At 35.7% G+C, this 27,869-nt stretch overlaps 1 protein-coding gene across 3 annotated transcripts in view; it reads left to right on the forward strand.

Moving 5' to 3' along the window:
• The window catches only part of LOC131144972 (DNA-directed RNA polymerase 3B, chloroplastic-like), a 73,100-nt gene that overhangs the window by 38,903 nt on the left and 6,328 nt on the right, over window positions 1–27,869 (forward strand). For all 3 annotated transcript variants that reach the window (XM_058093973.1, XM_058093974.1, XM_058093975.1), the window contains 4 exons: window positions 2,787–2,871; window positions 3,070–3,222; window positions 3,914–3,988; window positions 4,097–4,186. In XM_058093973.1, coding sequence (XP_057949956.1) covers window positions 2,787–2,871; window positions 3,070–3,222; window positions 3,914–3,988; window positions 4,097–4,186 — 403 coding nt within the window. The remainder of the gene's footprint in view (window positions 1–2,786; window positions 2,872–3,069; window positions 3,223–3,913; window positions 3,989–4,096; window positions 4,187–27,869) is intronic.

A 27,869-nucleotide genomic window follows, 5' to 3' on the forward strand; every position in this document is an offset into this window, starting at 1 on the left:
TAATTGGGATACCACCTTTTACTTCCACTTAGAAATGGATTCTGCTTGGGCATTGACCAAGAAATTCAAGTAGACCAATCTATACATGTGAGCCATCGTTCAAATAGGAGGGAAACCCAACAAGGTTTGGTGTTTTGATAGTTCTAGCATTGTTTCATTTAATCCTTTTATTTGTATCTTTTTCAAACATGACAGATTGTTATTTGTATCTTTTTCAAATATGACAAATTGTCCTTATCTTTTGAATAAGTTTATTTGGAAGGTCAAGTTTCCTTCTAAGGTTGGTTCTTCCATCAGGCGATCAAATTTTTTTTTTTTTTATGTTTTAAATGTGATATTGCTGTGTATGACTGAAACAAGATAATACTAATGATGCTTACAGAAGAGGAAGCATAATAATGTTCTGTTGCCTGATCCATGTGTCTTGTGCAAGCAGAATACTGAATCAGTTGCTCACGTTTTCCTGCTCATTTTTCCTGCACTGTCGTTTGTCTTGGAAACTGTGGAATCTTCTCTTCAACATTGAAGAGGAGTGTTGGGTTTGTTTGAGTACTGTGCAAGAGTTGTTTGTCTCTTTAGATTTTGGAGTTTTATCTAGAATGATGGTAGGATCTTATCAGAATCTGGGACTGTGCTTTAATAGCTGTGGTGCTGTGCATATGGTTGGAGAGGAATTTGAGAAGCTTTTTGGACAAGACTCTTCCCCTTCATTTGCTTTGGGATAGGGTGGGTTTCTATGCCTCCTTTGGGGCATTAGTGGCAGTGCTTTCACAAGAGTTTCTTTGAATTGTATTCACAGTGTTTGGAGATCTCTATCATATTGACTCTTGTTCCGAATACTGTTTTGCTTCGTTGTATTATTTGGAGGGCATCTAGTCCTCTGTTTGCATATTCTTTCTTCTCTTAACAGAATCTTTCTTTTCTTATCCAAAAAAAAAAAAAGACAATTCTTCATTCGACAATTCTAGATAAAATCTGTCTGAAGTCTTATGGCTCAAACAGCCCACCAGACTATGAAAGCATGCCTTTGGATACAGCTTTTGAAACCAAATTACTGAAGACCAGAAGACAGTAGAGTTCCCTCCTCTCTCTAATAAGCTCCTGGGCGGAGTCCATTTTATTTGACCAAGGGAGTAGAGAAGACTAGGTGTGTGTTCGAGTCAAGTTGACACAATGGATACTTAAACTCGACATGACTTCACTAAAAAATGTTGATCTCAAAGCTTGACTCAAATTCAGTTGATCACAAAATTGTTGAACTCGAGCTCGAACTTGAACTCGAACTCGAACTCAACTTGGCTGCAAGTCTTAAAACTCGAACTTGACTCGATTAAACTTGATTTGTTTATAAATCAATACTAAAATAATATAAATTATATATAAGTATAAAATATATATTTTATGATATGTTATGACTTATATAATATAAAAATAATAGAATTACAAAAGCTTATTAGGCTCATGAGTAGTATTACAGAACTTGAACTCAATTCATCAAGCTACTCAAGTGGCTCGAGCTTGACTCACTTACACCTGTAGATTAGAAAACATAATCCCCATTTGAAATATTAGGGTAAAACCTTGGAACAAATCTGATTTCTGAAATTGAACTAGAAGTTCTTGGAAAATTCCACTTCCCATTCTTAATTAGACTTGGAGCTTTAGCAGCATTGCTTTCCCACTCTTAATTAGACTGGCCATCTCAAAATGGAGCAATAATCAGTGTTTGGATTGTCTGTTCGGTCACCAGTGCTTAGAATCAAGAAACCATATTTTCTTTGAATTTGGTTTTTCCACTCAGTTCTATCATAAGGCTACAACTTCTTTGAGCATTCCCATCTTAAGAGCTCAAATGAATTTCTAAGCTGGGAAATGGCTCTGTTGCTACTCTTAAGTAAAGTTACCCGGGTTGCTTGCATTTACACTCTTCAGAGATCTAGGAACACGATTACCTTTGAAAATGCCTCCATGGACCTAGATAGCCTAACAAACAAAGCATTAGAAGATGCAAGAGCATATATTTTTGCCTCTGGTTTTAAGAATTTTACCAGATTCTGCCAGTTTTGAATTCTGTTTTGCTGTTTTGCTGCTTTGTTTCTTGTTTTTTCTTGTTGTAACTTAACTAATATTTAACCATACAAAATTGACTGGATAATATTAAACTTCGAAATTAGCTGAGATCAAAGACCAGAAATATGCAGCAGTGCTTGCGTTACTGTTCTGTCAGCAGTACTTCATTTCAAAACTCAAATTTAACTCCGAGGGCAAGCCTCCTTGCCTATCGTAACACTAAATCAGTGCTTGTGGTTGATAATTTTGCCTTGTTTTGTTTGTTCTATGAACCTTTTCAACGGTGCTTATTTCTATCACTCTTCCAACAAACTCGTTGAGTTTAGCACTAGTAGCCTTCTTGTCTGTTTCTTCCTATTCAGCGCTGTTGTACCAGTTTCTTCCTGTCAAATCATAGGATATGGTAGAAAGTAATAAGGGAATTAAACAAGCATACAAATACAGTAAGATTACATTGTTCACAATGTTCCTATGTCTAGAGAGGGGATAAAGATCAAATTTAACATCAAAATTAATTGGTTTTAGTAGAGCAATCTACATTTGTTAATACCAACACAAAAGATGGAAAACTGTCCATTCCCCCCCTCCCCCATGCAATGCACACTAGGATGTATGTTCATACAAATGCATGTGAGCACGTGTGCATGTTTCAAGCCAAAATGGTTTGCATGTGTTATCATTATTTGAAGCGGTTTCTAACGAGAACTGATTGGCAGGGTTCAAAATATCTTCAAAAGGGACAGCAACAAGGACCCTGCAGTCGATCCCAATGCATTATTAGCTAAAATCTTAATTGACCAGGTTGTGCCTTGCTTCTTTTTCACTCTTGTTCCTCTTGTTCCTTTTTTATTTTTAAAATTTTGTTTTTTATTTTTTATTTTTATTTTTTATTTTTTTTTGGGGGGGGTTGTGATCTACAAAATGATTAATTTAATTAAAGATCAGTGGAATTTTTTTTGGACTATTTTAACTCATGGTTTATATTTTGGAAATTTTCAGGTGGATCGAAAATTAGTGAAACAGACGGTGATGACTTCAGTATATGGTGTTACTTATGTAGGGGCACGTGAGCAAATAACTAGAAGATTGGAGGAAAAGGGTCATATCACTGATGATAGGCTCCTATTCAGTGCAGCCTGCTATGCTGCCAAAGTGAGCATGTAGCCACCAAACAAGACTACTGATAATAAAAAAAGGAACCAAATAATAAGAATTGGGTTATCTAGATTGGAAAAAGATTATAGTTGCATATTTAAATATCCATCATTATTTCCTGCAGTTAAAAATTAAATTGGAAGATGTTTTGGACTTCCTTGTACATTTTACAAGGAAGTCAAGGTTATAATATTAAATTCTAGCATGTCTACTTTTACTTGAGTTTATAGTTATTTCTACTCTAATTTTGCATGTTTGGCTCTATTGGAACCTTAAGTGTCATAGGAACTGGACAGAATAACTTAGACTATTCAAGGAACCACCCCAATGGGAAAATCTTGAGCAACTTGTACCACTGCAGGAGGAAAGTCGTGCACCCAAACATGAAACTTGGAACTTGCATTGGCCAGTTTAGGAACACAGTCTGCTGTGCAATTGGCTGTGTCATAGGTTTGAATCCCCAAAACAGCCTCTTTACAGGCAAGGGTAAGGCTGCATTCAGCAAATTACCCCCTTTCTGTATTAGCAGGAGCCTCATAAACTGGATGGCTTTTAAAAAGAAAATAATTGTGGATATCATATCCACATCATGTTGCATGGCTAGTGTATGACAAGATTTTCATTTTTATCTTGAATCACCCCATTCTGCATTTAAATATTGATTTTTTGATTTAATTACCTCCCACAGGTGACATTGACAGCCCTTGGAGAGTTGTTTCAAGCTGCTCGCGGCATAATGTGTTGGCTTGGTGATTGCGCGAGGGTTTGTTTTCTTGTCACATATAGGACATCTGAGTTGGTTTGGCACCAGTATGGCCAAGCAAAGAATCTGTTGTGAATTCTGAATTGTTGTACAATGGAAGTTCTGCAGGTTATTGCATCAGATAATCAACCTGTTCGGTGGACGACTCCTCTAGGCCTCCCTGTTGTGCAACCCTACTGTAAAAGTGAGCGGCATCTTGTAAGTACTTGTTATTTGTTGTCTACAGAGATAACACGGCTTAATATCTGTGATGAAATCTGCAGCTTTAGTGGCATGAGGTATTGATTCTCTCTATCCTAAGAGTAACATACCAATTAATTGTATTAATATGTTGTTGCAGCCTTTTGGGCGACAATAATTTGAAATCAAAAGAATCTATGCTTAGGTGGTTAGGTTATCTGGAAGAGATCTTTTAGGTGAAATCCATTGAGATTGAAGGCCCCTACATTGAGAAGACAAATTGAAATGTATGAAAATAGATCCCTTATTTCTTTAGGCATGTAGTCCAGCATGATGAGTTAACTCCAACCAAAACGTGGAATGAAACACATGGCATGATGGCCCTCTAATTTACTAACGTTAAAAAATTATGGTACCCTAATTATATCCTTTGCATGATAGGCATATAATAGACTACTTTTACCGTAATTAATTTGCTTTCTTGAATGAGGGGGAACTCCGGGCTAGCATCTGGCATGGACCATTTTGATGATTTTAGAGTGTAGTTTGAGGGACTTTGGCTAGTGCAACATTCACTCACTTGGCCTTTTTTTTTTTTTTTTCACGCTGCGTTTGGGAGCATGGATTTTGGCCCTTGGATTTGAATTTGGGTGGATTTGAACAATGCAAATCCAATACCTCTTTCAAACATAAGGTTAATGTTTTAAATCTAGTTGTTTGGATAGGATTTATGTTGTAGTTATTGTCAGGATCGTTGGCTCATCTTTCCCAGGAGTTTGTTCTAGATCTATCCTTTATAGTAGTGTTCAGGAAAAAAAATATTCTGCCCTAATATTCTCTGCATGATAGATGTAAAGCAGCCAAATTTTCCAAAACATGGTCTACATTCCTGAGGTATTTTGTTTGACATCAATAATAACTCGCTTTCTATAATAAGGGGTGACTTGAGGTTTAATTCTAGCATGGACCTGTTTGAGGGACTTTCCTTTGGCTAACACATCATTGACTCGGTCAGTTGTTGTTTCTTCTTTGAAGTTTTGTTTTTAGTCTAGTCTTTTGGGTATTATTTACATTGTAGCTATGGAAGGATGTCTTCCTCATCTTCAGTAGGAGTTCATTTTATATCAGTCCATTACAGGTGTGTTAGTAGGCATATTATCATCCTTCAAATAAATAAAATGGGAGTCTCAACTGTTCAGGAGGTTTTCTAGTTATTAGAAATATTCTTAAACATGATATCAGAATGGGACTTGAGACCCAAAGCCCTATATAGACACTTCACCACCAAACCAAACCTTAAATCCCTTGGCGCTATGCCTCTCCATCATCCCAGGACTGCCGTTTGTACTTGGATAAGTTGGAATTATGGACATACTTGTCAGTAAACCTCCTGACTTCGCTGGCAGTTTGTTTTGACAATCTCCTGTCGTATTCAAAAACTGAACAAACAAACATCATTCTTAAACCTTGCCAACCTGGCCACCCTGAAAACTCATCTCTGCCAATTTCCTCATGCTGCAATTGTAGGCTGAGAAGTCTGACATCATGCTCCAACAGGTGAGTGATGCAGTTATACCAAATGAATGTACTTAAGTGTTCTGAGGTGATGCAATTCTTACTGCTCACTCCCTTATCAACAAGATGTCATTGTCATCTTTGGAGGTAAAATACCATACTATATCCTATTACCAAATGATCCTTTGTTCTTAGTACCTTCTCATATATTCAATTGCGTCTTTCATTCATCATTTGACTCTTGGAGTTCATAAATTTTAACCTCTTGATCTCAAATGTGCTTTTTTGGGGTATTCCCAAATTTTTTCTCTCTGCCAATGTCACTTTCTTTGTGGTCTACTCTACGGTACTCTAAATCGAGCACCAGAATGTTTCCTCTCCATTGATCACTCTTCTTTCCCCTTTTGATTTGAGATTTTTCTCTCTACTTTCTCCATGTTCTCCTAAGCCTTCATCTTTATTGAGTCCTTCAAGTTGTTCGGATGGTCCTTATTTGAATTTGTCTGCAGGAAGTGGCACAAAGTAGCTGAGATCCCTCAAGACTCTAGTGCTGTAGCTTTGCCTCCTTTGTCTACAGATATTGTTTCTTGTATTGCTGTTTGGAAAGATAAAATTAAATGTACCCAGCATCCTATGTATAACTTTGTGTCGGTGTCTAAGGCTTTGTCCTATTTAATTGGAGACCTGTAATGGATGAAGAGATGCATGCCTTGATGATACTTGGGAGTTTGTGCAACTTCATGTTGATAAGTATATGGTTGGTTAGTTATTGGGTGTATAATTGAAAGTTAGCCCAATGGTTGTGTTTCTCATGTGAAGGTGGGATAGTAGCTAAATGTTGTACTTGAGTTTATGGTTTGGATTATTCAAACACATTTTCTCTTGAGGCCAAAGTCAGGTATATTTACTCTTTAATGACCACATTTCATAAAGAATGCCTTCTTGCGTAGTGAGTTTTAGCAGGTTTGCATGCAGCAACTTTTGGTTTGTTACTCAAGATGAGTTAGACTTTGTATGTCGTTTGAAAAAGTCTTTCTATGGCTTAAAGTAGTATCTTAGAGCATGATTTGGGTGATTCAATGCAGTGGTGATTGATTTTGGTCTTCAAATATGTGCAGTAGATCATTTTGTATTCTACCATCACATTGCTGTGGGCAAATTTTACTTTTGGTTTATGTGGATAATGTTGTAATCATAGTTGATGATAGTTAGGGTATACAACATTTGAAGTAGTTTTTAGAAATTGCGTTCTAGACTAAATATTTGGGACCATTGAAGTACTTCTTGTAAAAAAGTCTTTCTATGGCTTAAAGTAGTATCCTAGAGCATGATTTGGGTGATTCAATGCAGTGGTGATTGATTTTGATCTTCAAAGATGTGCAGTAGATCATTTTGTATTCTACCATCACATTGCTGTGGGAAAATTTTACTTTTGGTTTATGTGGATAATGTTGTAATCATAGTTGATGATAGTTAGGGTATACAACAATTGAAATAGTTTTTATAAATTGCGTTCTAGACTAAATATTTGGGACCATTGAAGTACTTCTTGGGATTTGAGGTATCTATATCTCATTTAGGGATTGTTTTGTTCTTGACGTGTTGGATGAAACAGGGTTGTTGGGATCCAAACACACACCCATGAATCTTAACGCTGAACTAATATGCAAGATGGGGAGGAATTGTTGTTTGAGTTAGTTCCTTGATTTTCCTTGATTACGATGTTATTTTTTGTGTCTTATGATATCTCAAAACTAGTATGCTTGGAATAGGTCTTTTGTATTGAAATCATGCTCATGTTTAGGCATACTTAGAGGCAATGTAAGCTGAATCATCATTTGACGAAAGATTCATGCCTAGATACTGTGTTTTTGTTGTTGGTAACTAGGTTCTTGGAGGAATTTGAAAACTATTGTTGTGATGTCACTGTTCTTGGAGTATAGAGCCATGGAACATACTATTTGTGAATTGATTTGGCCAAAGGAAATGTCAGAAAAGCTTGAGCATTCACAATATATGGAGTTGATGTACAATAATTAGATTGCTTCATGTCCAATTCTCCATGAGAGGACATAACACATTGAGGTTGATTGTCATTTTGTTTAGGAAAAGTTTGCGCAAAAGTTCATTACAACTGCTTATGTGAAGCCTGGATATCTGAGTGGTTTATATAGCCTTTGGGATTGCCTAGGTTAAGTTCATTTGTAATAAGCTAGGAGCATATGATACATGTATATGCTCCAGCTTGAGGGGGAGCATTATATTTTACCATGTTAATGAGGGTATTATCCTCCTTTGATGTACTTTAGATATATTATAATGGAATGGGAGGGCCAACTATTTATTTTCCAATTATTGAACATAGTGTATAATTTTTAGTCCCATATCGGAATGTTAGGATAACCTCACTCTCTTGTATAGCTATATATACATCTCAAAGTTGTAAGCTAAGTACACCAATTGATATTCACTTCCTCTTGTATAGTTCTCTCTCTTTTACTTTCTTCTTGGTATCAGAGCAAGGTTGGGTTCCTTGTTTAAGGTTTGGGTTCTCAATTGAGCCGAATGCTCTGCACTCGCCACGTATGTGGAGCTTGTGCATCAGAATGCTTTATTGGTAGTAGCTTGAGTCGTATGCTCTATACTTGCCACTTTTAGTGGATCTTGTACATCATAAAACTCAGTCTACTATTTTCTCGGTGCATCATTTTATATTGTCACTTTCCAGTAACCTTTTTCCAGCAACTTTCGGCAACTTTCCCGGTGACTCCGTCAACTTTTCTGACGACTTCTGGCGCCTTTTCCAGCAACTTCCAGCGACTTTCCCGGTACCTTCCGGTGGCTTTTCTAGAGACTTTCCCGGTGACTTCGCGTCTTCCAGTGTCCTTTTTTTGGCGACTTCCTCGGTGCCTTCTGACATATTTTCCGGTGACTACGTCAACTTCTGGAAACTTTCATTCCTTTGCTGCGTTGATACTTTTGCAGCCTATTCCTCTTCTTTACAATGGCTACCAAAGACGGTGATATGCCTACCAAGGGCAGTAAATCCACCTCTTCTTCTCTGAACCTTTCACGCCCTTACTTATCTCTGGCTCAGACTGCTCCTGTTCAGAAGGTCACCAGCATTCTTCTGATCGGCGACAACTTTCATGCCTGGTCACAGTCCCTTCGCTTATTATCTTGGGGGCTGTGACAAGGCTGAGTGGTTGTTAGGATTGGAGTTTTGCCTTGCTAATATTGATTCGGCTCATCGACAGTGGTCCATTGACAACTGTGTCATCTTGGGTTGGATATTTGCTTCTATGGAAGACCGCCTCTAGAGGATGTTTATGTTTCACGATACTATTTATAGCCTTTGGTCTGCCTTGACTAAAATGTTTGTCCACACAAGGTGTGAGACTTAGATTTTTGAGCTTTATCGGGAGCTCCACGAGGCAACCCAGGCTCCTTTGGGTTTATCAATGACTGACTTCTTTAGCAATCTCTAGTCTCGGTGGGACGAGCTTGCCCAGTATGAGCCTCTTTCTGAGTTTCCTACCGAAGCAGCAACTATTGAGGCAAAGCGCTAGGATTGTCGGCATGCCTATCAGTTCTTGATGGGTTTAAAACCTGAGTTCGAATCACTCCGGACTTAGATTTTGAACACATCCTCGGTGCCCTCTTTGTACGAGGCATTTGCAATGATTGATGGTGATGATTAGCAAGGACATCTTCTCCCTGGATTTGCTTCTTCTTGTGTGCCCGTGCAGGTTGCCCTTGCAGCCTTTACTGGTGCTAGGTATGTTGACTGCAAGACTTGATTCTGCTAGCACTGCCAACGGAATAATCACACCATTGAGCGCTGCTTCATTCTCCACCCTGAGCTGCAGGAACGTTACTCCAAACATGCCTTTCATGGTCGTGGTCGTGGCAAAGGTCAGGAACCTTCTAACATTGGAACTGTTGAAGAATCTCACCCTGCACCTCCAGCTTCTCTTACTCTTGCACCAACTGCTACTCTCCTGCACCAACTGCTACTTTAGATTTGTCTTAGCTCCGGGCTTAACTTACTCAGCTTCAGTCTCAAATTAGCTTCCTTGCCTTTGTTGCACCGACTGCATCCTCCTTTACAGTCACCTTTGCTGTAGGTAACCCTACTGCCCTTTTAAGTAAGTTTGGCATGCAAGGTTGCACACCCGTTTGGATACTGGACTCAGGGGTGAACAACCATTTGACTAGTGAGGCATCTTTCATTACATCCCCTGTCCCTTCGTTGGATCGTACTGTCCACATTGCCAATGGTACCTCTCGTTCCATTCATACCCAAGGCACTGCTTGTTTATCCTCTACTCTATCTTTATTCCCTGTTTATTATGTTCCACAATTTTCCAATAACTTGTTTTCTGTTAGCCGTATTGCCAAACAATATAACTGTGCTATTGTTTTCTTACCCAACTCTTGTTACTTGCAGGACCTGAGTTCTAGGAAGATTTTTGGTAGGGGCTTTGAAAGGGACAGGATTTACTACTTTGGCAATCCACCTTCCTATCCTGCATCCTCTTCTGGCTTTCAAGAATTTGCTTTGCTTTCTGATGTTCTCTTTAAAAACCTTGGATTTGTGGCATGCCCATTTGGGACACGCAAATTTTAAATATTTGTATTGGCCGTTTCTAGAATTTAATAAAGCTTACAAGAATTTTAATTTTCAGTGTGCTACTTGTGAATTATCTAAGCATGTTCGTTCATCTTATCCGTCTCGTATGCACCGTTCTCTTACAACTTTTGATATTATTCATAGTGATGTTTGGGGTCCGTCCCCTATCTCCTCACTCACTCAGCATCGATATTATGTCACCTTTATTGACGATTACTCCCGTTGTACCTGGATCTTATCTCATGAAAAAGAAATCCGAAGTTTTCACTCATTTTCAGGCTTTCTTGCGAATGATTAAGACTCAATACAATATCGTGGTTTGTATTTTAAGGTCTGACAATGGCCGTGAGTACCTCAGTAATGAGTTTCGTGCTAAGTTGTGTCAACATGGTATTCTCCAACAGTTGACATGTCCGTACACTCCTCAACAAAATGGTGTGGCTGAATGCAAAAATCGCCATATCATGCATTGTCGAATTCTGCTCCACTTCATCTTCTACATCTTGGCAAGTCCATTTTCTCCCGTCTTCCTAGGGTGTTTGGATGCACCTGCTTTGTTCATGATTGGAGTCCTTCTCGGACCAAGCTTGATGATAAGGCCATCTAGTGCATTTTTATAGGGTATTCCTCTATGTCTAAGGGGTATCGCTGTTATGATCCTCTTGGTCGGCACACTTATCACTCTCTCGATGTCACGTTCCACGAGTTTACCCCCTTCTACACTGACTCCTCTCCTTCCATATCTTCGGTAGTGCCATCTCCACTTCCTTGACCTGAGCCTATCTTTCTCCCATCTGTACCAGTGCCCTCTTCTCCGATGTCGTCTTCATCTTCTGTACCAGTGCCCTCTTCTCTGGTGTCATCTTCATCTTCTGAGCCTCTTACCTCTGCCCCCACTGGGCAGGACCATATGTCTCTCATTCCAAAGGTTTACACTCGCCGACCGCGTCCTTTGGAGCCTTTGTCAGCATCTTCACCAAGCTCGGGTATGTCTCCTATTGTCTTTGATCCCCCTACTCCCTCCTCATGGTATCCTTCTCGAATTTGTCGAGTTCCTGATAGACTTTCTTTATCCTGTTCTATTGACTACCCTATCTCCCAGTATCTTTCTTATCAGGATATTTCCTCGAGTTATCGTGCCTTTTTGGGATAGGTTGACGCTGTTATCATACTTCGCTCAATTCATGAGGCCCTCTAGGACCCCAAATGGGTTGCAACCATGCGTACTAAGATGGAAGCTCTATAGCAGCAAGATACTTGGTATCTTGTTCCCCTTCCTTCAGGTGCACACACGGTGGGCTATAAATGGGTGTTCATAGTTAAACACCTTGCAGATGGTACTATTGACAGGCATAAAGCCCGCTTGGTGGCCAAGGGTTTTACGCAGATTCTTGGTCAGGATTTTTATGCTACATTTGGTCCTATGGCGAAGCTTACTACCGTTCGCCTCCTGATCTCTTTGGAGGCTTCTTTCACTTGGCCTTTATATCAGCTTGATGTCAAGAACGCCTTCTTGAATGGTGATCTTTCTGATACTATTTACATGGATCCCCCTCTAAGTTTTTCTGCTCAAGGGGAGTATTCTGGAAAGGTGTGTAAATTACGCAAGTCCTTATATGAGCTTAAGCAATCACCTCATGCATCGTTCAGAAGATTCAGTGATGTGGTTCTCTTTATGGAATTTATTTAGTGCCAATATGACCCCACTTGCTTTATTAGGCGTCTCTCCCATGGTCCTTGCAGTATTATCTCTGTCTATGTGGATGATATTATTGTTACAAAGTAATGACTTGTCTGAAATTGTTAAGATTAGAAAGGACTTGGGGGACACCTTTGACATCAAGGATTTGGGACCCCTCAAGTATTTCTTGGGCATTGAGATAGCACGCTTCCGCAAGGGCATTTCCCTCTCTTAGCGGAAATATGCCTTAGATCTCCTTATGGACACTGGTATGTTGGGATGTCAGTATGCTTTTACGCCCCTGGATCCTAATATTTCCCTTTCTGTAGAGTCTAGTGATCTACTGACAGACCCTTCGATGTATTAGAGACTTGTTGGTCGCCTTATCTGTTTGACCAACACTCGACCTAATTTAGCCTATGCAATGAGCCTAGTAATTCAGTTAATGCATTCTCCCCGGACTTCACATCTTGATGCCGCCTATCACATCTTATGGTATGTGAAGACCTCACATGGATTGGGATTATTTTATTCATCTGAATTACAACTAGGTCTTTTCTGTGTTTACTGATGCTGACTATGCTGGGTCCAAGACTGACGGACAATCTACCTTAGGTTTTTGTACTTTCAAGGGTGATCATATTCTTTCTTGGAAGAGTAAGAAGCAGGCAGTGGTTTCACGTTCTTCTGTTGAGGCTAAGTACCACGCTATGGCACAAGGTACTTGTGAGATCTTGTGGCTACGCGCTCTCCTATTTGAGATTGGCTTTCTTGTTACATAATCTTCTTTGTTGTTTTGTGACAACAAGTCTGCTATATCTCTCCCTTCTGATTCAGTTATGCATGAGAGAACCAAGCATATTGAGGTGGATATTCACTTCATCAGGGAAAAGGTTCGTTCTGCGATTATCTCTCCCCACTTTATCTCCTCCAAAGGCCAGGTTGCTGATGTCTTCACCAAGTCTGTTGGCCCAGGTTTATTACAGACAACTCTCTCCAAGCTTCGACTTGTCAACATCTTTGTTTCAGCTTGAGAGGGAGTATTGAACATAGTGTATAGTTTTTGGTCCCACATTGGAAAGTTAGGATAACCTCACTCTGTTGTATTGCTATATATACATCTCAAAGTTAAGCTAAGTACACCAAGTGATATTCACTTCCTCTTGTATAGTTCTCTCTCTTTTACTCTTTTATTCTACATCGACTTTGATAATCTTTCTTCATTGCATAATGGTGTTGTGTCTTCTTCTTCTTCTTCTTCTAAATATTTGGTTTGTCCAAATTCGGTGGAGGATGTGTTGCCCATAGACTTTGCAAGGAGGATCGGGTTGGATAATCCATGGTTGATTAGGTAGATTATCAGGTTAGGATATTACAATCCATATTCAACTCATTTAAAGTGATGATTTATGGTAGTTCAGATTAGATTAGATAATCCATGGTGGATGGCGGATAACCCGTCATTCCCATCCCTAATATAATTTGTTTACCGTCTGATGAACAATTTATTTTATAAAATAATAATTGAAATCATTTTTAGAATTATAATTTGGCATTTGTTAAACATTTAATGACTAACCATAAAATTATAATTTTTTCATTTTTAGAACATGAATTTGGAGACTCTTGTTTTGATCACGAGAAAATTGAGAGTATCTAGCTTGAGTTTGGAAAATTTGGTTTGTCCAAATTCAGTGGAGGATGTGTTGCCCATAGACTTGACAAGGCGGATCAGGTCGAATAATCCGTAATGGATTAGGCAGATTATCAGGTGAGGATATTACAATCCATACCCAACTCATTTAAATTGCGGATTTATGGCGGTTCGGATCGGATAATCCATGGTGGATGGCTGATAATCCGTCATTCCCGTCCCTAATATAATATTTTTTACCATGTGATGAACAATTTATTTTATAATATAACAATTAAAATTATTTTTAGAATTATAATTTGGTAATTGTTAAACATTTAATGACTAATCATAAAATTATAATTTTTTATTTTTAGAACATTAATTTAGAGGCTTTTGTTTTGATCACGAGAAAATTGAGTATTTAGGCTTGAGTTTGAATGTGGGCATGGGGCAGCCCAAAGACGCATACAATAATGTAAGAGTTGGGGATGTGGGAATAGGCTTTGACCAATAGAGCTTATGCTAATTAAATTATGCCCAATAAGCATAGACATATAGGATTATCTAGCAGATAGGCGGCTATCCATCGGATAAAATCCTAAGTCCGGAAACCTACATATCCATTGGATAAAATCCTAAGTCCGGCAACCTACTCATTTAGAAGCAGATAAAAAAAATTTAAACCATATTCGGCTCATTTAATGTACGGATCAGTTATTAGTCAGTTTAAGCGGGTTGTATTAATGGGTTTTTATTAATTTTGTCAGGTCTAGTTGGCTATTTCATTTTTTGTTTTGACTGGAGCAAAGACAAGTGAGTCTTATGGAGTTGTGGGTTATATGCTCTCTTGTTGGGTATTTGGATGGAAAGAATACTTGCATTTATAAAAGGAAATTGGAGTTCTTGGTTTTTTGGCTCTTGCTGCCAGTTGTTTCAAGTGGAATGTTTTTTAAGGATGTTCAACATGATTAACTGGGTGTTTTGTATTGATTGCTATCTTCTTGTGTACATTCTTTCTCCCTTTATAATATTTATTCTCTTTCAATAAAAAAAATATTTGGATTCTAGTTAGGTTCGATGAGGCCCAACTCCTTTTCATTTTGAAAACATGTGGTTTCTCATCACTAATTCTCTTGGTGAGGAGAGTTGGAGAGGTTGATTTTATGAGGGGTGGTAGGGTTCTAGGTTTATGAAAAATTTGAAATATCTTAAGGAAACTGAAACCTAAGGTGTAAATCCAAGAGAGAGGGGGGGGGGGGGGGTGAATTGGGTTTATTAAAAATTTATTTGATCCTCTTTATGAGCTCTTGTCTCTTTTTACAATCTCTTAAGGTTTTCTCGTATTTTCGTTAATTAGGCAATACATACTAACTCCTATTTCCTTTTAATCAATTCACAATCAATAAACACAATCAATTAATTTACCATTCACACACAACAACCACAAGACAAGAAATCAATTCGGAATATTTAAAGGTCCTGCAAATGAATGTTCAATTCTTGTTGTTGATTTATGAATTTGAATATTGCAATAATAACCAATCACTTTTTTAATATCAGAACTTAATTAAACCTTCAGCTAATAAGTTTTGGGTGTTAACTAATCAATGTACTTCCTTTCGGTTTCCGCAAGAGATCGATTAACCAATGTACTCCCTTTTGGTTTCCGCAAGCCCAAGAACAAATTAGGCCTTTTTGGGTTTACTTAAATTCTAATAAGTATTACTTTATGATTTCAAGTATTAAAACATTCACGTAAGTTATATTGTTGCTGAAATTAAAAGGAGAGTAAGGAGAAGAGAATAACACCACCACTTTTTACGAGGTTCGGCTTACCCCAGCCTATGTCCTCGCCTTAGGTCAACCACTTAAGGAGTTAACTAAATCTTGTTCCTTCCGGGTGGAACGAAAAATCTTACACAATTTACCCTCTTTTTTAGGAAGAGAAAAACCTCTCCAAGCACCAGCCTATGCTTGGTCCAACGATCCAACCAATCATTTGAACCGTTCAAAGTACAAGAAGATGGAAAATAAATCTGCATACAAAAAAAAATACTCTCAAAATTTAGAGTAGGTTGTACAAATTGAGATCTAAATTGTACTTTTAAAAACCAAAGCAAAATAGAATATATGAAGCTTTAAAATTTTAGAAGTCACCGATGGTTCTTAAAAAAATATTGAATTGCAACTTGAAACCGAACTTTGATATTTTCAATCTACCAAAATGGTAGAATTCCTCTCCAGCAAAAGATGTGTGCAAATTGAACTCAAGGAGAATTTCTTTCTCTCCAACAAAATGATGTGGGTAAATGGAGCTCAAAGAGAATTTCAGCACAAGAAGAGTTTCAGCAAAAGACTTATTAATCTCTCTTCTTTTGTATTCTATCTTATGTGTATTTTTCATTACCTAAGGTGGTATTTATAGGCTTTTTCAAAGATCAATGTCCCCATCAAGTTAGGTAATATTTGAAAAAAAATTGTTAACTTAATTTTGAATTTCAAAATTTTTCATTATCCAAGGAGGTATTTATATGTTTTTTCAAAGATCAATGTCTCTATCAAGTTAGGTAATATTTGAAAAAAATTGTTGACTTAATTTTAAAATTCAAAATTTTTCATTATCCAAGGAGGTATTTATATGCTTTTTCAAAGATCAATCTCCCCATCAAGTTAGGTAATATTTGAAAAAAAATTGTTGACTTAATTTTAAAATTCAAAATTTTTCATTATCCAAGGAAGTATTTATATGCTTTTTCAAAGATCAATATCTCCATCAAATTTGGTAATATTTATAAAAAATTGTTGACTTAATTTTAAAATTCAAAATTTTAAAAGAGAATTTCCCGTTTGAGATCTGAAATCTGCTCCGCGTGGTAGTCGTCTGCCATGGTTAAATCTGAAACTCAGAATGCTGACAGTCGTCTGCCAGAACATAGGCAGTTGTCTGTCATGGTTAAATTTTAAACCCAGAACGTTGGCAGTCGTCTGCCAAGACACAGGCAGTCGGCTGTCAAATTATCTCACTCATATATTTCAAATACAGTAGGGTGGCAGTTGTTTGTCCATATGGTGACAGTTGTCTATCCATGAACAAATCAATTTTTTTTTTTTTTTTAATATACACAAAAGATTGACAGTCGTTTGGCAGAACATTCACAGATGTCTTAATTTTCTTTAGTAGTCGTCTATCAAAACCTTGACAGTCGTCTGTCAAAACCTTGACAGTCGTCTATCAGGCTTCTATCTTCAGTTTAAAACACTCAAATTTTGCCAGTCGTCTTTCCATAGACAGACAATCGTCTGTCAAGTGCCTGACTTCTTTTTATTTTTGAAAACTTTGCTTCCTTTAAGACTTTTGTTGCTTTGATTTTAAAAATATATTTTAAGCTCTTTTAACAAGGTGTTTCTTAGTTTTTTTTTGTTTTATTTATGAGAGCTTCACATATCTAAATGACATTTGGTTTAGAAGTACTTACAACAGTCCTTCTAATTATGATCTCCTTAAATCAGTAGGTCCTTCAGCCTTCTTTAGCCTCTTGAGGTTCACTTTTGACTTTGGATTTGCTTACTCTTAACTTCTTCATTTGTCATCCATTGCCTTTGATATTCTAAGGAGCTTCCACTAGATTAGCATTGAGCTTTTATCAACCTTGAGAGTCCTTTTACCTAAAAACACAGTAATCAACACAACATGTTAAAGCATCCTTCATTTTGTTATTATCAAAACAAGATTGAAAAGCCTAATTAGGCCAACAATCTCCCCTTTTTTTATGATGATAAATGAGAAACAAAAAAAATATGAATACACGTTAAAAAAAATCTCCTCCTTACAACTAACATCATTCTACTCCTCCTTACAATAAGTATTACTTTAATAATTTGTAGATTCAAGACTGATGATGCTTATTGCTCAATAACGCTCAACATGCTCAAATAGTATTTTTGCACAAATACTATTTGTAGATTCAAGATCGATCATGCTTATTGCTCAATGACGCTCAACATGCTCAAATAATAGACCCCTAGAACTTATACACTTGGACTTGTTTGACCCTACAAGAACCCAAAGTTTAGAAGGAAAAAAATACACCTTTGTAATTATTGATGATTACTCAAAATACCCATGAGTGTTGTTCCTAGCTAACAAAGAAGAAGCTTGCAACTCATTGATCACTTTATGTAAGAAGCTTCAAAATGAGAAAGGGTATAATGTCTCAAATATTAGAAGTGACCAAGGAAGAAAATTTAAGAATCAAAATGTTGAAAATTTGAAGAAGTTAAGGGTAAGCAAACCCAAAGTCAAAAGTGAACCTCAAGAGGCTGAAGAAGGCTGAATGACCTACTGATTTAAGGAGATCATAATTAGAAGGACTGTTGTAAGTACTTCTAAACCAAATGCCATTTACATATGTGAAACTCTTATAAATCAAAAGAAACTAAGAAACACCTTGTTAAAAGAGTTTAAAATATATTTTTAAAATCAAAACAACAAAGGTCTTAAAGGAAGGAAAGTTTTCAAAAATAAAAAGAAGCCAGACACCTGAGAGATGATTGTCTATCTATGGACAGACGACTGGCAAAATTTGAGTATTTTAAACTGAAGACAGTGTCCTGGAAGATGACTGCCAGCATTCTGAGTTTTAGATTTAATCATGGTAGACAATTGCCATGTCGTGGCAGACGACTGCCACGCGAAGCAGATTTCAGATTTCAAACGGGAATCTCTCTTTTTAAATTTTGAATTTTAAAATTAAGTCAACAATTTTTTTCAAAAATTACTTAACTTGATGGGGATATTGATCTTTGAAAAAGCATATAAATATCTCCTTGGGTAATGAAAAATTTTGAATTTTAAAATTAAGTCAACAATTTTTTTTCAAATATTACCTAACTTGATGGGGATATTGATCTTTGAAAAAGCATATAAATACCTCCTTGGGTAATGAAAAATTTTGAATTTTAAAATTAAGTCAATAATTCTTTTTTTTCAAATATTACCTAACTTGATGGTGACGTTGATCTTTGAAAAAGCCTATAAATACCTCCTTGGGTAATGAAAAATTTTGAAATTCAAAATTAAGTCAACATTTTTTTTTCAAATATTACCTAACTTGATGGGGACATTGATCTTTGAAAAAGCTTATAAATACCACTTTAGGTAATGAAAAATATACGTAAGATAGAATACAAAAGAAGAGAGATTAATAAGTCTTTTGCTAAAACTCTTCTTGTGCTGAAATTCTCCTTGAGCTCCATCTGCTCACATCATTTTGTTGGAGAGAAAGAAATTCTCCTTGAGTTCAATTTGCTCACATCTTTTTCTGGAGAGGAATTCTACCATTTTGGTAGATTGAAAATATCAAAGCTCGGTTCCAGGTTGCAATTTAATTTTTTTTAAGAACCATCAGTGACTTTTAAAACTTTAGAGCTTCATATATTCTATTTTGCTTTGGTTTTTAAAAGTACAATTTAGATCTCAATTTGTACAACCTACTCTAAATTTTGAGAGTATTTTTTTTTGTATGCAGATTTATTTTCCATCTTCTTGTACTTTGAACGATTCAAATGATTGGTTGGATCGTTGGACCAAGCATAGGCTGGTGCTTGGAGAGGTTTTTCTCTTCCTCAAAAAGAGGGTAAATTGTGTAAGATTTTTCGTTCCACCCGGAAGGAACAAGATTTAGTTAACTCCTTAAGTGGTTGACCTAAGGCGAGGACATAGGCTGGGGTAAGCCGAACCTCGTAAAAAGTGGTGGTGTTATTCTCTTCTCCTTACTCTCCTTTTAATTTCAGCAACAATATAACTTGCGTGAATGTTTTAATACTTGAAATCATAAAGTAATATTTATTAAAATTTAAGTAAACCCAAAAAGGCCTAATTTGTTCTTCGGCTTGCGGAAACCGAAAGGGAGTACGTTGGTTAATCGATCTCTTGTGGAAATCAAAAGGAAGTACGTTGATTGGTTAACACCTAAAACTTGTTAGCTGAAGGTTTACTTAAGTTCTGATATTGAAAAAGTGTTTGGTTGTCATTGCAATATTCAAATTCATAAATCAACAACAAGAATTGAACATTCATGTACAGGACCTTTAAATATTCCGAATTGATTTCTTGTCTTGTGGTTGTTGTGTGTGAATGGTAAATTAATTGATTGTGTTTATTGATTGTGAATTGATTAAAAGGAAATAGGAGTTAGTGTGTATTGCCTAATTAACGAAAATACGAGAAAAAATCTCCCCCTTACAACTAGCATCATTCTACTCCCCCTTACAATAAGCATTACTTTAACAATAGATTCAAGACCGATCATGCTTATTGCTTAATGACGCTCAATATGCTCAAATATTATTTTTGCTCAAATACTACTCCCTCTTTTGACATCAATCAAAAAGGGTAAACATTAAAAGGTACATATGACCACATACTCCTCACTCATGCCAAGATTCAACATCATATCTCAAACATCCACATGTAGCATGCTGCATCTCATTTATCATGAGCCTTGTTTCAAGAAACAAGGAAAGCAATTCAAGCTAAGTGCTGCATTATACAACACATCAAAGTACATGCCAAAATAAATTTTGATCCCTCAAAAGAGACAAATCCTAGGTGATCCTAGAGACAGTTTATTGACTGTGGATTTTTCTTTAAGCCTTGTTCTTTTAGTTTACTTCTCTACTATGTAGTAGACCAAGTTCTCTTCTTATGGTTATAAATCTATCTTCTGAGAGTGGTTTAGTAAAGATATTAGCCCATTGGTCCTTTGTATTGATGAATTCTAGATTTATGTCTTCTTTTTGAACATGATCTCTTAGGAAGTGGTGTCTTATGTCAATGTGCTTTGTTCTTGAGTGTGAAATAAGATTTTTAGATATGTTAATCGCACTCGTGTTATCACACTTAATTGGTACAGTTGTGTAGTTTAAATTGAAATCTCTTAATTATTGTTTCATGTAAAGAGTTTGTGCACAGCAACTACCAGCTGCTACATATTCGGCCTCGACAGTTGACAAAGCCAAGAAATTTTGTTTCTTAGAAGACCAAGAAACTAAAGATCTTCCTAAGAAGTGGCATGTGCTACTTGTGCTTTTTCTATCTATCTTACAACCGACATAGTCCGCATCTGAATAATTGATCATTTCAAAACCGGTGTCTTTAGGATACCATAGTCCTAAGTCCATCGTGCCTATTAAGTATCTTAGGATTCTTTTAACAACAATTTGGTGTGATTCCTTAGGTGCTGATTGAAAACGTGCACACATACACACACTAAACATTATATCGGGTCTATTGGTTGTTAGATATAATAGACTTCCAATCATGCCTCTATAGTGCTTTGTGTCTATGGATTTTCCCTTTTCATCTTTGTCTAGGCTGATGGAGGTACTCATAGGTGTGCCTATGGGTTTACTATTTTCCATACCAAATTTTTGTATCATATTTTTTATGTATTTTGTTTGACTTATAAAAGTCCCATTTTTTGCTTGTTTAATTTGTAGTCCAAGAAAATAGTTTAATTCCCCCATCATACTCATTTCAAATTCTTCTTGCATACATTTTGCAAATCCTTTACATAGATGTTCATTTGTAACACCAAATATTATATCATCTACGTATATTTGAACTAAAAGTATATTATTTTCCTTATATTTAATGAACAAGGCGCTATCAATTTTTCCTTATAAAAATCCTTTCTCAATTAGAAATCCACTAAGTCTTTCATACCAAGCCCTAGGGGCTTGTTTTAGTCCATACAAAGCCTTAGTCTAAATACATGGTTAGGATTTTCAATATCCTCAAAAGCAGGGGGTTGTTCAACATATACCTCTTCATTAATATGCCCATTCAAGAATGCACTTTTGACATCCATTTGATATAACTTAAATTCTTTGTAGGAAGCATAAGCTAACAACATTCTAATAGGTTCCATTCTAGCTACAGGGGCAAAAGTTTCATTATAATCTATTCCTTCTTCTTGATTGTACCCCTTTGCTACAAGTCTAGCTTTGTTTCTAGTGATTATACCATTTTCATCCTTTTTATTCCTAAATACCCATTTAGTTCCTATGATCAAATGATGTTCCGATTTGGTTGCTAATTTCCATACTTGACTTCTTTCAAATTGGTTTAATTCTTCTTGCATTGCAACTATCCAAGATTCATCCTTAAGGGTTTCTTCAATATCTTTAGGTTCATTTTGGGATAGGAATGCATAATGATTGCAAAGGTTCTTTAGTGAAGATCTAGTGGTCAAAGGTGGTTCACCTATAATTTGTTCTTGAGGATGATCTTTCTTATATTTCCATTCTTTTGGTAATTTCATATTTTCTATGAGTTCATCTTTTGATTGTTCTTCGTTTATTTCATTTTCCTCCTTGATTTCTATCTCATCCTCCTTTTTGAACATATCATCTTTTTCTTCATTTTTAACTTCTCTTGAAAAAGAGCTAGATTCATCAAACTCTGTGAATTGATTCAACTAAGGTGAGTGTTCTTTTTATTGTAGACTCTATAGGCTTTACTATTTGTGGAGTATCCTAGGAAAATGCCTTCATCCGATTTAGCATCAAATTTTCCTAAGTTGTCTTTGTTATTTAGAACGAAACACTTACACCCAAAGACATGAAAGTAATTCATATTAGGTCTTCTTCCTTTCCACAATTCATAGGGTGTCTTGTTTAGGTTTGATCTAATGGAGACCCTATTAACTATACAGCTAGTTGTATTTACAACTTCAGCCCAAAAATATTTGGGTAGGTCATTTTCATTAAGCATGGTTCTTGCCATTTCTTGGAGGGTTCTATTTTTCCTTTCCACAACTCCATTTTGTTGTGGGCTTCTAGTTGCTGAAAAGTTGTGATTTATGCCATGTTCATTACAAAAATTTTCAACATTTTGATTCTTAAATTCTCTTCCTTGGTCACTTCTAATATTTGAGATATTATACTCAATTCTCATTTTGAAGCTTCTTACATAAAGTGATCAATGAGTTGCAAGCTTCTTCTTTGTTAGCTAGAAACAACACCCATGTGTATCTTGAGTAATCATCAATAATTACAAAGGCGTATTGTTTTCCTCCTAAACTTTGGGTTCTAGTAGGACCAAACAAGTCTAAGTGTATAATTTCTAGGGGTCTACTAGTTGATATATGTTTCTTCTTTTTGAAACTTTTTTTGGTTTGTTTTCCTAATTGACAAGCATCACACACTTTATCTTTGACAAATTTTGTTTTAGGCAAACCTTTAACTAAATTCTTTTTGGAGAGTTTGGATATAAGATCCATGCTAGCATGTCCTAACCTCCTATGCCAAAGCCAACTATTTTCACTCATGGCCGCTAGGCAAGTTATGTCTTGAGGGATTAAACTATTAAGATTTATGCAATAAACATTGTTCATTTTAAGTGCAGTGAATAATGTATTTTGATTCTTAGAATCTTGTATTATGCATTTATCTCTCTTAAACATTATTTCACATCCTTTATCGCTAAGTTGACTAATACTTAGTAGATTATGCTTTAGACCATCTACAAACAAGACATCATCTATAGAAAGTGAGGAGTCTTTACCTATTTTACCTATTTCGATGATATTGCCTTTTGCTTTGTCTCCGAAGGTTACAAATCCTCCATCCTTTGGAGTGAGAGAGGTGAATTTAGATTTATCTCCCGTCATATGCCTTGAACATCTGCTGTCCAAGTACCATTTATCCTTAGATAGAGTGGTCCTAAAGCAAACCTACAAGAAAGGATTCAAGTTGTTAGTTTTGGAATCCAAACCTTCTTAATTTTTTTAGATTTTGCCTATTTTTAGCATGTATCTTCCACTCATCTTTTACTTTTGTATACTTTTTCTTAAGTGGACAATTAAACATTATGCGTCATTTCTTTTTGCACATGTAGCATGTGGTGTGCTAATGAATATTTGTTGATGAAGTAGTTGCATAATATTTAGATTGATTTACAAAATATCCCATATACAAGTTTTTCTTTCTTTTGTTTGAGGCTCCATTATAACCAATTCCTTCTTTGTTGTTTGTCATCCTTTGTTGTCCTACCATCTTTTCAAAGTTATCCTTACCTTTGGTAAAGTTATGGATGACCTTTTCTTTCTCTTGAATTTGATTTTTGAGATTATTTATTTCTTGCATAATCTTGTTATCTTCATTCACTTGAGACTCAGATAATTTTTGAGATAAGTTATCTACTTTCTTCTCAAGTTCTACAATCTTTAAATCTTTTTCTTCTTCAACAAGTTTTGCAAATTCAAGTTGATTTTTAAGTGCTTCGTTTTGTTCTTTCAAGTTTGTGTTCCTTTTCGAGATTTTAATGTACTTGTTATGTAGAAAGAGTAATTCAGCTTGAAGTTCTTTATAAGATGACATACTTTCACATGAATTACTGCAAGACTCATTACATGAATCTTCAGAGAGGGAATAATAATAGTTTACCTCTCGTTATGCGCTATGAAGCACATGTTCGCTACTTCTCGATCACTTGGCTCACTTTCTGTTTCACTCGAACTAGTGTCATCCCAAGTTGCCTTCATTGCAGGGTTCTTTTTCTTCTTTTCCTTCTTGAGTTGTGGGCATTCCGGTTTGATGTGCCCCACCTTTTTACAGTGATAGCAAGTGGGAGGATCATTTTTATTTTTGTATTCCTTTTTATTGCTTTCTCCTTTTTCAACTTTTGATCCATTAAATTTTCTAGTGAATTTTTTGTTTCTTCTTAAGAATTTTCCAAGCCTTTTAGTTATTAGAGCTAAGTCCTTGTCTTCAAATTCACTAGATTCATTATCTTCCTCACTTGAATATTCTTTCAAAGCTTTTAGAGCTATAGACTTCTTATTTTTGTTTTATGTGCTTCTTTCTTTCAACATCATTTCATAGGTTAAAAGAGATCCTATGAGTTCATCTAAAGAAGTTGTTTTAAGATTTCTTCCTTCCGTAATGGCTATGGCTTTTGGTTCCCAAATAGATGGGAGTACTCTTAGAATTTTACGGATCATCTGATGGGTGGAATAAGTTTTTCCTAAGACACTAAGTGAATTTATGATATGGGTGAACCTAGTGTACGTGCTTATTATACTTTCATCAGAGTTCATCCTAAAGGCTTCATATTCACTGGTTAACATATCGATTCTACTTTCCCTAACATCTACTGTGCCTTCATAGGTTACTTCTAATTTATCCCAAATCTCTTTGACTGTTTTACATGCCATTACTCTATTGAACTCATTTGCATCAAGTGCACAGTATAAAGGGTTTATTGCACTTGAGTTAATTTGCAACATTTTATAATCTGAGTCATTTAGTTCTTTATCTTCTTTAGGTACTTCTTTTCCATCAACTAACTTAGTCGGGATTAAATTTCCATTTGTTACAACGTTTCATGCCTTCCAGTCCATAGTTTGAAGGTAGATTCTCATTCGTTGCTTTCAGAAGGTATAATTTAATCCACAAAAAATAAGTGGCCTAGTTGATGATTGACCCTCACCAAAGGGAGCTACTCCTATTTGTGTCATTTAGATCTTTATATAGCTACTTATTAGGTTTTTCTATAACCTTGCTCTGATACCAATTGAAACCTAAGGTGTAGTTCCAAGAAAGGGGGGGGGGTGAATTGGGTTTATTTAAAAATTTCTTTGATCTGCTTTATGAGCTCTTGTCTCTTTTTACAATCTCTTAAGGTTTTTTCGTATTTTCGTTTATTAGACAATACACACTAACTCCTATTTCCTTTTAATGAATTCACAATCAATAAACACAATCAATTAATTTACCATTCACACACAACAACCACAAGACAAGAAATCAATTCGGAATATTTAAAGGTCCTGCAAATGAATGTTCAATTCTTGTCGTTGATTTATGAATTTGAATATTGCAATGACGACCAAACACCTTTTCAATATCAGAACTTAATTAAACCTTTAGCTAACAAGTTTTGGGTGTTAACCAATCAACTTACTTCCTTTCGGTTTCCGCAAGAGATTGATTAACCAACGTACTCCCTTTTGGTTTCCACAAGTTCAAGAACAAATTAGGCCTTTTTGGGTTTACTTAAATTCTAATAAGTATTACTTTATGATTTCAAGTATTAAAACATTCACACAAGTTATGTTGTTGCTGAAATTAAAAGGAGAGTAAGGAGAAGAGAATAACACCACCACTTTTTACGAGGTTTGGCTTACCCTAGCCTACGTCCTCGCCTTAGGTCAACCACCTAAGGAGTTAACTAAATCTTGTTCCTTCTGGGTGGAACAAAAAACCTTACACAATTTACCATCTTTTTCAAGAAGAGAAAAACCTCTCCAAGCACTAGCCTATGCTTGGTCCAACGATCCAATCAATCCTATGAACCGTTCAAAGTACAAGAAGATGGAAAATAAATCTGCGTACAAAAAAAAATACTCTCAAAATTTAGAGTAGGTTGTACAAATTGAGATCTAAATTGTACTTCTAAAAATCAAAGCAAAATAGAATATATGAAACTTTAAAGTTTTAGAAGTCACCCATGGTTCTTACAAAAAAATTGAATTGCAACTCGAAACCGAGCTTTGATATTTTCAATCTACCAAAATTGTTGACTTAATTTTAAAATTCAAAATTTTTCATTACCCAAGGAGGTATTTATATGCTTTTTCAAAGATCAATATCTCCATCAAGTTAGGTAATATTTGAAAAAAAATTGTTTACTTAATTTTAAAATTCAAAATTTTTCATTACCTAAGGAGATTTTTATATGCTTTTTCAAAGATCAATATCCCCATCAAGTTAGGTAATATTTTAAAAAAAATTATTGACTTAATTTTAAAATTCAAAATTTTAAAAGAAAACTTCCCGTTTGAGATCTGAAATCTGCTCCACGTGGCAGTTGTCTGCCATGGTTAAATCTGAAACTCAGAATGCTAGCAGTTGTCTGCCAGAATATAGGCAGTCGTCTGTCATGGTTAAATTTTAAACCCAGAACACTGGTAGTTACCTGTCAAATTATTTCACCCATATATTTCAAACACAGTAGTGTGGCAGTCGTCTGTCCATATGGTGACAGTCGTCTGTCCATGAACAAATGAATTTTTTTTTTTTAATATACACAAAAGATTGACAATCATTTGGCAGAACATTCACAGGCGTCTCAATTTTCTCTAGCAGTCATCTGTCAAAACCTTGACAGTCATCTGTTAGACTTCTGTCTTCAGTTTAAAATACTCAAATTTTGCCAGTCGTCTGTCCATAGATAGACAATCGTCTGTCAGGTGCTTGGTTTTTTTTTATTTTTGAAAATTTTCCTTCCTTTAAGACCTTTGTTGCTTTGATTTTAAAAGTATATTTAAGCTCTTTTAATAAGGTGTTTCTTAGTTTATTTATTTATTTATGAAAGCTTCACATATCTAAATGACATTTGGTTTAAAAGTACTTACAATAGTCCTTCTAATTATGATCTCCTTAAATCAGTAGGTCCTTCGGCCTTCTTCAACCTCTTGAGGTTCAATTTTGACTTTGGGTTTGCTTGTCCTTAACTTCTTCATTTGTCGTCCATTGCCTTTGATATTCTGAGGAGCTTCCACTAGATTAGCATTGAGCTTTTAGATATCAACCTTGAGAGTCCTTTTACCTAAAAACACTTTACTCAACACCACATGTTAAAGCATCCCTCATTTTGTTATCATCAAAATAAGATTGAAAAGTCTAATTAGGTCAACAGAAACCTTGAAAAATTATAACATTGACGTGTTTGGTGATATGAGGGTTAGGAAGGAAGGCTAAGGGCCTGTTTAGTTGTGGAAAACATTTTGCATTTTCCATTTTCCAATTTTTAGTTTTCCAAAGAATTATAAAAATTTAATCTATTTTTGAATATTTTCAAAATTCGTATTAAAAAGATATAAAATAAAAGTTTGTTTAAATGTGCAAAATAATTTTTTATTTTTTTATGTTTAAAATTTAAAATAATCACAAAATAGACAAACCTGTTTTCCAATTTTTCGAAATTTATGTAAGGTAATATTTAGAATCATCGATTTTGGGGCTTAAATTTGGATTTGTACAGATTTAGAAAAAACTCTACATAATTCACACAAATTAAAGTCCAAATCCAAGTTCCATGCTCCCAATGCATAGTAGAGTTGGAAATTTAGGAAATAATGAAAGATGTTTTCCAATTTTTCTATATAAATTTGGAAATTGGAAAAACTGTAATTAGGTACATTTTTCATTTTCCATTTTCCAAATTTTA

Source organism: Malania oleifera, chromosome 12 (genome assembly GCF_029873635.1).
Source record: "Malania oleifera isolate guangnan ecotype guangnan chromosome 12, ASM2987363v1, whole genome shotgun sequence".
Classification (NCBI taxonomy): domain Eukaryota; kingdom Viridiplantae; phylum Streptophyta; class Magnoliopsida; order Santalales; family Ximeniaceae; genus Malania; species Malania oleifera.